Genomic DNA, 11,577 nt, shown 5'->3' with positions numbered 1-11,577 from the left:
GATTGGTATTGTGTGTGTGTGTGTGTGTGTGTGTGTGTGTGTGTGTGTGTGTGCGTGTGTGTGTGTGTGTTTGCCTGTGTGTGTGTTTATCTGTGTCTGTGTCATTGTCTGTGTGTGTGTGTATCTGTGTGTGTGCATGCCCTATAATGTTACTGTGATTGGACATGATCCTGGTAAATTATTGCTCTGATGACACTAAAAAACAGATTGGGATTTGGAGTCCTTGCTTTTGTTTTCTGGTAGTTTGCTATATTGCACAATTTTTGGTATTACTTACCTGAGCTACCTCTGATAATATTTCAAAATGGCACTTTCCAGTCGCTACTGTCTGTATAAAAGTTTGCTTACATTGTCACTTCTTAGACAAATCTGGTAGTTAATGCTAATATTGTCACTGGGCCAGTGATCCTTTCCTTTTATGATATCCCTTAAGACTTAGTGCAGACATTGAGGAAAGGTGTAAAGACAGGTTGGTAGTTCGAATCGGCCAAGTGCCTTTGCCATGTCCAATATTGCAAGGTACCTTGTCTCCACCACTGTGAATGGGAAGCAGGGAGAGTGTCATGAATGTCTGAGTGTCAAAAGGATGGAAATTCTGTCTGCATTTTGGCTCCCTCCTAGTTACCTTTGACCATGAATACTGGTGCAGTTGGAGGCTGAAGCTGTGTGAACCACTGAGACCATGTTTCTACTGGGTACTCTGAAACTCTGGGCTCAGATACCCTAGTGAGTGGGCCATGGTCGCAGGCACCAACTCAGCTTTTCCCTCATTTCAGCCACCATTATGTGTTTTAGCCCACCAAACTTCAGCTGTACACATATGTTCTGGAGTATTGTTTTGTGTTGTAGTTATTTTTCTTGAGATGTGATCGTTTCACTGTAGATTTAAGGGGAGAGACAGAAATAGTTTAAACTTATGTCACTTTTTTCAAACTCTAAACTTTTTCATTTAAAAGCTTAAATTCTAATAAAGACATTATAAGAACAGTAAAGAAAGTTAACAAATCACCTCCCTTAATATCAGAGTACTACAAAATATTTTGTTTTTCCTGGGTTCTTTTATTCAATTTTTTTCACACATGCAAGCACATTTTAGTATAATATATGCCTATAATCTCTTTAAAATCATTTACATTATTAAAATATTTCTCTGTGCTGGAAATATAACCCTGTTGACTCTCTAATTTATAACTAGTAGCTTACATATTTCTGTCTTCCCCATCCTTCTTCCCTGTCCCCAGTGGAAAACACTACTTGGTACACTACACATATTTATGTGATTCTGTTTCTGTTTTTTTAATAATTATTTCTCTTATACATTTAGTTTTCTCATGAAAGTGGTAATGTAGAGTGTTTTTCTCTGTATGACTTATTTTGCTATGTGCATCACTATCTGGGTCCAGTCACATTGTTCCAAAGGGCAGAAATTTATTTTTTGATATGACAATGACTAAGTATTTATTATGTTATCTATATCTCACATCTACTTCAGCCAATCATCTGTTGATGGGCAGTTGATTTGTGCTTCTATCCTTAGCTATTATAAATGATGATGTTAAGAATATTGGGGGTAATATATCCTTTAAGGCTAATGTTTTCTTTTTTTCAGATTTATAACAAAAACTGGAATTGCTGGAACATATAATGTTTCTATTTCTAGTTTTCTTAACACTGTAAACACTTTTATAACAGTGGATGCATAAATTTATATTTCCACCAACAGTGTAGTTGGGTTCCCTTTTATCAACATTCTTATTAATGTTTGTTATTTGGAGACATTTTTAATAGCCATTTTGGTTGCTGTTTGATTATATGTCATTCTGGTTTTGATTTATGTTTTCCTAATGAATAGCAACGTTATAATTCTTTTTATGTGCATGAAAACCATCCACATGTCTGTTTTTGAAAAGTTTCCATGAGGATCCTTCAACTGTTTTAAGTTGGGGTCTTTGTTTTTTTAAATAATGAGTCTAATATGCTATATATACATTATGGATATTAATACCTTATTGGTTTCATAGTTTGAAACTCTTCCTTCTATTCTATGTGTTGTCATAAGTTTTGCTGAAGGTTTCCTTTGCTCTGCAAATGGTTTTGCATTTCACACTTATACAAGAAGTGGAATCACTGTATCACATAATACAACAATTTTTCCCTCAGTATAATTAAAAACTGTTATTGTTAATTTTCCTATTTTTTTTACTTAGGAGATACATCAAAAATAAATATTGCTATGATTTATAACAAAGGCAGTTCTGCTCCTTTTCTTGTTCAGAAATTGTATAGTTTCAGGTTTTACATTTAGGAAATTAATCCATTTTTATTTTATTTTGTATACTATGGAAGGAAGTGCTCTTACATCTAACTTTTACATGTAATTTCCAGTTTTCCCAGAACTACTTGTTGAACAGACTGCCTTTTTTTCCATTGTATACTCTTACCTGATGCATTGTAGACTAATTGACCATATGTGAATGTGTTTATTTTAGGACTCTTTATTTTGTTACATTGATCTATGTGACTCTTTTAGTGATATATTTTGATGTTTTGATTACAGTAACTTTGTAGTATGTTCTAAAGTCAGGGAGTAAAATACCCACAGCTTTGTTCATTTTTCAAAGATAATTTTAGAAAATTTGGGTCTTTCAGAATTTAGTATAAATTTTATCATTTTTCTCCTTGTTTTGTGAAGAAACATATGGATTCTGGTAGAATACAAATTTACTAAAAGTAGAAAACCTGAGAAAAATTGTAAACTGTGGAGGATAAATCATGGAATATTAAACAATAAATGGATTGATGCATTAATCAAAGAAAAAATACATAAAGAAATATAACAACAAAAATAAAGTCCATGTGATATAACAAAAACAGTATTAATAGGAATGCTTATAGCAAAACAATCCCACTTACACAAATAAGAAAAATCTCTCTCATAACATAATCTTACAAACAAAAACATAGCAAAATAATAAACAAAATTGCTAGTACAAAGCAAGAGAGCTGAATGGTCGGAACATCAATATATAAAATAAAGGTTAAAAATAGAAGCATCTAATCAAACTACATAATGGCTTTTGAAAGATAAATAAAACTGATAATCTTTAATGAGACTCATGAGCAAAATAGAGGGTAAAGAATAAAAATCTCTAAAATAAATGAGAGTTTCAGCTTATATCAAAATAACACAAAGCATCATAAGATGATACAACAAATTATATGCCAATTAAAAGGGAAACCCTAGAAGAAATGGACAATTTCTTAGAAAGACCTAATCTCCAGGATGGAATGAGTAATAGAAAATATTAACAGACCATCACTAATGAAATTGAAAAAGTAGTTAAACAAAATCTCCCAAGAAACAAAATTCCAGGCCTAGAGAGCTTCACGGGTGATTTCTGTCAAACATTTAGAGAAGAGCTATCACCAATACTTCCCACAGAATTCCAAAAATTTGCAGAGGAAGGAAAGCTTCCTAGCCCACATTTTTGTTTCACACTACTACTATAACAGGAACAAATATCTCATAAAATTACAGGTTAAATACTACTGATAACCATAGATGCAAAAATCATCACTAAATTGTTAGGAACGCAAACGAAACATTAAAAGAATTATGCAGTATGATTAAGTCCCTTTTATTCCAGGGATGCAAAAGTGATTCATTACCCTCAAATTAATCAATATGATACACCAAACTAACAAATTGAAAAATAAAAATTATATTGTCATCTCAAAAGATTCATAAAAAGTTTTGACAATTTCAGTATCTATTTATGATTAAATTTCTCCTCAAATTGGGCATGAGGAAACATACCTCAATACAGTTAAGGTCTTATATGACAAGAACTCAGCTAACAAGGCACTCACTGACTAAAAACCTGAAAGCATCTCCTGTAAGAGCAGGAAGAAGACAAGAATGCTCACTCTTACCACTGTTATTCAGTATAGTAATAGAAATTCCAGCCATAGCTATCCAAAATAAAAGTAAATAAAATATAGCTACTTCAGAAAAGGAGAAAAAGTATCTGGTTGCAGATGAAATACTTTAAACAGAAATCCTAAAGAAGACGCCACAAAACTACTAGGGCTTATCAATGAATTTGGTAAAATTTCAAAATGTAAAATTAACATACAGAAATCTTGCATTTATACACACTAACAACAAGCTAACAGGTAGAGGAAGTGAGGTAACTGTCTCACTTAAAGTTGCTTTACAAAAACAATAAATCAAGAAATGTATCCAAACAAGGAGTTAAAAGAAGTTTACTCAGAAAACTATAAAATATTTATAACAGAAATTAAAGATAATGCAAACAGATGAAAGGATATACTGTGTTAATATATTAGGAAAAAAATATTGTTTAAATGACAGTACTAGCCAAGAAAATACACAAATTATATTCAGTGCCTATTAAAATACAAAGTGCATTTTCAGACACATACAAAAATAATTCTTAAATGTTCATGTAAACACAAAAGAATTGAAATCACTAGAAAAGAAAAGAAAAGAAAAGAAAAGAAAAGAAAAGAAAAGAAACAAATTAAAAACACAAACAACTTTGAGAAAGAGCAAAGAGGAAGTAACACTGTCCCTGATTATAAAATATAATACAAACTTACAGAAATGAATATGGAAGTGGCACAGAACAAACAGAATATTGGAACACAACAGAATGCCTAAGAATGAAATCAGACAGTTATGGTCATTTAGCCCATTACAAAAATATGAATATACATTGGGGGAAAGATAATCAACAGGCATATGAAAATGGTCAACATCACCAACAATCAGAAAAATGCAAGTCCAAAACCCAATGAGATTTTATGTCACTACTGTCAGAATGACAATGATCAAAAAGATAACAAATATAAATATTGGTGAGGATATAAGAAAAAGTACCCTCATGCAAGACTTGAGTGAATGTAAATTTGTACTGTCACTGTGGAAGACATTCTGGAGTTTTCTCTAAAAATTAAAAATGAAATATTATCCAACATTTCCATATCTGGATACTTATTCCAAGAAAATAAAGGCACAAATCAGAAAAGATAAATTCAACCCTATATTCACTGCGGCATTATTTACAATAGCCAGGATATAGAAGAAAATTCATTGCTCATCAATAAATGATGGATAAAGAAAATGTCTGTTTATAGTATAAAAATCTAACCATCTATTAACTAAAGATTTATCTATATTTGAATATATATACATACACACTAAATATATATATATTTATGCACACTATATATATATGCACACACACGCATAAAATTTCAATGGGTTATTACTCAGCTCTAAAAAGTATAAGTTCTTGTCATTAGCCAAAAATGGGTAGACCAAGAGGGTAATATGGTTAGTGAAATAAGTCACACATATAATGACAAATCCTAAATTATTTTGCTCATATTTGTATTTTGATACAAATTAACATAACAAAACACAAAAGAGTTATAGATAGAGAAAGAAATAGTTTGTTCACAAGAAGGAGGGAAATGTGATGAAGAAAAAGAAAAAGTACAGGATAATTAAGAGAGAAAATTTTCCAGTTGCAAATTAAATGAGTCAGGAACAAGAAATGTACTGTATGGGGAATAGTCATTAACTGTGAAATATTTTTAAATAGCAACATATCATAACTAGGTTTATTCTTGTGACCAGTTTGAAATGTATTAAAGTTTGCAAACATTATATTATGTAAGAGAAACTAACACAGTGTTATACATTAAAGTACACTTCAAAAACAAACATACTTATAGAATAAAACAGATTTGTAGTTAACAGAGGCAGGTGTTGGGAAAGGAGAATTAGATTAATGAACTCGAAAATTACAAACCTCCAGATATTAAATAAATGTGTTCAAGGGATGCTATGTATTAACATGATAAATGCAATTATACTGCTTTATGTTATATATGAATGTTGTTAAGAGAGTAGACCCTAAGATTTCTCAACACAAATTAAAGGCAAATTGTATTTCTTTAATACTGTATCTAAATGAGATAATGAATTCTCCATAAAGTTGCTATAATATTTACTTCAAGATACATATGACTCAAATATCTACCCTTTGCTCCTAAACTTACACAACGTCTTATGCCATTTATATCTCAATAAAAGCAGAAGGAAAAATGGAAACTCAATGATCATTGTTTCCCATGTCATTTCTCATGATTGTTTTTGCAGCAGGTAATCTTGAGTAATGATAAACTTATCCTAGATAAAGATACAAATAAATAAGTGATTCTAATAAATTATACATAAAGATACTAATATAATTAGTGTTTTGCCATGCCTTAAACTTTCTTCAAGATAACAGACCACTGATTCTGTAGGCATCAAAATTTCACTCTGTGTATTCATCTGAGATTAGGGAATGGATGCAAAAGTTAACCATGGCTGCTTTTCTGTGAGTGATAATGTTTTCTGTCTCTGAACAATTGTCTCTTCTCCCCAAAAGCATCAGTAAGAAGGATCATGCTTGGTTGCAAAAATCTCAGCATGGTAAAACCTCAGAACCCCTACAATTCTTAAGTGTTTTGCAATTGGAATGCAATACTGACAAAGACTTGATTTTGGAAAACAATATGGTGTTTTCTTATGGTTGCATTAGGGTATGTGAGGATAATCCATGCGATCCACAACAAACATCCTCGTGCAAGAACTGTAAAAGTTCTGCATTATTAGGACTGAGGACTGTTTTCAAAATAATGACTATGCTCAATGTATTTCAGGTAGTCCAACGAAAGACAGGTTATTGATATTTGTAGTTGAACGGGAATACATCAGCAGTTCAGTCTCTATATATTAGTCAACGGGTGTTCAAAGCCAAAATAAGTTGTGTCAACAATGAGAAATAGAAGAAAAATAAATTTGGAGATAAGCTTAAATTAAAGAGGAGATACAATCCTGTGCTGGGCTCTGGGGATTGGAGACTGTATATGCCTCAGTTCAATTCAAGGGTTCAGTGGCTTGGCCCTAGCATTACCTCGGGATTCAATGAACAGGTAACAATTAGTATACTGGGAGAAATATAAACTACCTCTCCCTGATCGGAAGAATATCTGGTGGCTCTATGAAACTCTTAATTCACACAGATTCTGGAAGATGCAAAAGAATAATTCACTGATGACTCAACTAAGAAAAACTTAGTTTTTGCTTAAAAATGCATCTTCACACACACACACAATGGTAGACTGATTTGTAGTATTTAGTGGGAATAATTCAGTGGGCAGAGCTCAGAGAATAATATTCAAAGCACCAGACAACTTTTGTACTTTTGCCAATATTCTAGTTTTCCCAGGTAGAAAACCACAAGTGGACAAACAAACAATATTCTTCTTTAGGATTTCTAATTTTGAAAGTAAACTGTAGCTTTTGACTTATCAGTATAGAACCTTGTTAAGATGATCACGGTAAGACCCACTATCTGATAAGGGAGCTGGAAAATAACTGCTGAACCAGATCATCTGAACCACAGACTGCTAATATAAGCAACAACATAGCCACCATCAGTGTTGAGCTGACAAACTTTAAAAATTGATGTTTCTGTTATAGGAACAAACACTGCTGCCCAGAAAAAGATCTCCAACAGCAAGTGGGCTCTTTTCTTCTCTTGGTAAAAGTCTTATTGGTGGGAAGTTACTAGAGCTTACCCTGGCCATTTGCCCATTCTCCAGATTATCAAAGGCTTTCTTCAGAAATGGTGACACATTATCCGGACTCAATATTGCCATTCCAGTCTTATCAGCTGACACTGGCTGCATCATTGTGAACAGAAGACTTAGGCTCCCTGAACTTGCCTACAATTTTTCCAGCATTTCAGGGACTTTCACATTCTGAAAATGCTTCAAATTTTATTTAAATTGATGGGAAATAGTCAAAGTTTTCCATGAATATTTTATATTTCCTAATATCTGCAGAAATTTGGTATTCTTGCAGTTGGACAAATTTTTATTTCTACCACCCTCACCTCTTTTTAGTCCACACAATTCAGATTGCAATTTAGTTACTGAATACGACCACCCCAACCAAGGGTCTAGTACTTCTTTGATACTACCTTTGTGAAGGTTAGAAGGGGCCCAAGTTATGTGGGGTGTATAAACCTATATTAAATGTTTGCAATGGCACTTTCTCTTCTGGATAAAGCTCTGATTCTAAGAAGTCAATTAATTAGAAAGCAGTATAGTTACTGTTAAGGGGAAGAGAATCAGCTATTTTGGGGTGGGTGGGTGATGAAGAGACAGGAAAATATCCAGGAAGTGAGAATGGAATGCTTTAGGCCTCTGGAGGCATGAACTAAGAAGAAAATAATAATTTGTCTACTGTAACTACCTCCAATTACAGTGTTGAGTGACTAGTCCTTGGACTACAAAAAGAGCTAGTATGTGGTGAAGAGTAAAGACCATAATGAAACAGTTTGTAAATCATGAGAGTTTTGTTGTTTCAGGAAAGTAGATTTTGCTTAAAGTCAACATGTATTTTTCATTCACTAAATAATAAAATGCATCCTATGGCAGGCACTGTGCTTGCTGTGCTTGTATCCAAGATAGACAAGGAAAGGGGGATAGGCAGAAAATATCTGGAGGAGGTGATTTCTGTGCTGAGACTGAGAAAAATCTAAATAGGTAAAAGGAGGACATCCTAAGTCCAAGGATGAGCTGGAGCAAAAGTTTTGAGGTTGGATTTAATATGATTGATAAGCATTTTCCTGGATGTATCTCCAGAAACAGTGAAACATAATGATATGCCAAATTAGTCAGATGCCAGATCTATAATGAAATGGCTAAACTATGTTGAGTTTGTGGGCTTAGATTTGGTAAGTCATTAAATGCCACCCTGTGGATGTAAGCTTGTCTTTGGCTGGAACATAAAAGAAACATAAAATATTTATTTGAAAATATAGTGTAGACTCTTGAGTGGAGGAAAGGAAACACCAATTGGAATGCTTTGAAAACAGCACAAAGAAGACTATAGATAAAATTACTTCTAAAATTTACCGCATGCTGAATGTGCCATCTGAGACTACATCATGTGACTTTTATGATACCAGGGATGATATAATAGAGACCATGATCCCTGGGCTGGTTCCTGCATTTATATCCTGTTCCAACATATCCAAAATTAACACTTTCAATACTTTCCAGGATGAATCAGAAAACACTAAGTAGTTTTCCCTCTCTCCATATTTTAGACTTTTTTCCAAATTATTCCATTTTGTCTTATTCCTCACAGAAATTATTTAAATTTACACCCATATTATTCCACCAAATGATCATATCAATCAAATATCTCTTTTTTTCTTTAAATGGTAACTTAGACTCCCATTTAACCCTTTACTCTATTTTAAATAAAAAAGGATATTAAAGGTACACTTCTATGTTTATTGTTCAAATAAGAAAATTGCAGATATTTGTCGACATTTACCATCATCAATTTTAATATTTCTTATCTTGCATAATCTGGTAATCCTCTGGTAGATCAGTTGCAATTAGGATGACGTTCATAAACTGAAGATGGCTGATGAGTTGGCCTTGAAAGAGAAGTAGCTGATGTATCAGCAATCACTGTCACTGGAATCCGTGGGTTTCTCCCTAATTGAAGTTCACATAAACGACCTTCATTGGCAGAAATGTTGTGACATAAATTTGGAAAAGTAGAAGGCTCCACCATCAGTCCAAAATAATTGCTCTGTAAGGGAGACAAGCTGCTGTACTGAGAAGTACAAGTTGTAGTTGTAATGAAGTTCACAACATGGTCATTTGCTTCAGTGTAGCTGCTTTGAGAGTGCCCGTGGACAGTGGTCAACTGATTTAAAATAGCACATTGATTCACTGCAATTTGTTCTGGTGGTCTAACTGACATTGATGATGGAGGAGAAAAATCACCTCTGATCGGGGTATTTGTATCACCAATTACGTGGCCAGTAGAGGGCTTTCTTATTAGAGCCATGTTTAAATTTGGAGAAGGTAAAAATGCACTTTCTCCACTAGTGTAAGCCACAAAATCAGAATTATGTTTACCAAAATTACCCCCTCCTTTAAAGTGCTTCTTGTTGAAATCTTGAGACAATAAAGATACCAGAGAGGCATTTTTAATCGCAACTCTTCTTTTTATTCTAACTAAAAGCTGGGGACAGCCTCGTTTAAAACTTGGATTATGGTAGAACTGCAGCTACAATAAAATGAGAAAGATTTTAGTAATAATTTAAACCAAAATAAAAGACTACAATAAGCTTATCTTCTAAAACCTCAGATTTCACGTTTACTATGCAAAGATAATATCATCAAAATATGAACAATGCTCACGATATTTTAAAGTTCCTTATTTGGAAAATACTTATTTAAATAGCATAGTCATCAAATTTAAAAATTTAGCATTTGCAGTAACGATGAATGTCACTTTTGAAATGCAGCTTTAATACATTTATTTAGATTTCTGATAAGATTCATAGTTGCAAGGAAAGTTTCTCACTATCTTAATAGATAAGGCACTGTCCTCATTTTTAGAAAAAATAATTTTAGCTTTGTAGTTTTATACAATTTTCAAAATCTAGCTTTACATTTATTTTACCATAGATTGAAGTACAATATAAAATTTTGTACATGAGTTACCATGTCGTTACTAAAATTTGTGTATACCTTGCTTAAAACAGAGACTTCTTTTTTTCTGCCAGAAAGTCTGCTAGAAATACAGATCTTTGAAAATTCTGCCGCACTTTACTGAACCCATAAAGGTTAAGCTGTCTAACTAAACTTTTCATACTTCCAGTTTCAAATATTCTGAAAGGGGCCTTTCTTTCCAAAACTTCCTTCTTAAAGACATCTTCATCAATCACTATAGAAGTTCTATTATCATCCCACCAGATGGATTTAAATTGGTCACTCCCAAACATTTTCCAGAGTTTTCTTGGAAATATCAGAGAACGAAATTCATTATCTTCCTCTGGTTCAGAGATACAATGTGTGTAACATGGTGTTTTTACCAAGGATTCTTCAGACAAAGTCTGAAAAGCATTTTCTTCAATAATAGATGTCAAGTCCAAGTCCCCAGAGAATGTTTGATCACACAATAGAGATCTACCGGAGTTTCCTGAACCAGTTGGTCCAACTTTAGGAGACACATCTTGAATTTCTGAAGAAACATGTGCCATCTCAAATAACTTTTTCTACAGTTACTTTTCTAATCTGCATGATTTTGAGCATGGCAGCTTAAAATGCTGCTTTGACAGGCCTACACAGTTAAACTGTTAGGCCATCAAAGTGGTTCTCAACCTGAGTGGCTGTGACATCACAAAATGACAGGTCTCCTAGCAACCCAAGTGTAACATTCAGCCAGTGTTTCTTTCTCATTCATCCAGTTAAAATGAAATATATAGGATGATTATTTTTATAGTGTGATGTGCAAATATTTTCCCCACAAAATCTTTTTAAATAATTTAATTTTGGGGTTTATTAGATAAAAACAATCTCCTTCCTTTTGTACATAAATCTAAACCAGATTGGTGAACAGAGTATAAATATGCCCAAAATAAATAAAGTAATTTTAAAATTTTGGGATTTAAAGTGAAATTT

General features: G+C 33.0%; 1 protein-coding gene across 2 annotated transcripts; it reads right to left on the bottom strand.

Moving 5' to 3' along the window:
• Positions 1-9,373: 9,373 nt before the first annotated feature.
• Positions 9,374-11,233, bottom strand: LOC140694185 (heat shock transcription factor, Y-linked-like). 2 transcript variants are annotated; one of them, XM_072957574.1, is made up of 2 exons: positions 10,989-11,233; positions 9,374-10,177 (listed from the first exon to the last, which is right to left on the bottom strand). In XM_072957574.1, the coding sequence occupies exons 1-2, from the start codon at positions 11,154-11,156 to the stop codon at positions 9,485-9,487; spliced, it is 861 nt and encodes a 286-aa protein (XP_072813675.1). In that variant the 5' UTR covers positions 11,157-11,233; the 3' UTR covers positions 9,374-9,484. The 2 variants fall into 2 exon arrangements, 1 of the variants encoding a protein (XP_072813675.1); XR_012069925.1 differs by lacking the exon at positions 10,989-11,233 and adding an exon at positions 10,645-10,914 and having other exon boundaries at positions 9,906-10,177.
• Positions 11,234-11,577: the final 344 nt, after the last annotated feature.

The sequence above is a fragment of the Vicugna pacos genome, unplaced genomic scaffold (genome assembly GCF_048564905.1).
Source record: "Vicugna pacos unplaced genomic scaffold, VicPac4 scaffold_20, whole genome shotgun sequence".
Lineage (NCBI taxonomy): Eukaryota > Metazoa > Chordata > Mammalia > Artiodactyla > Camelidae > Vicugna > Vicugna pacos.
Note: the sequence above shows the minus strand (reverse complement) of the source record. Positions and strands in the feature narration are given on the sequence as shown.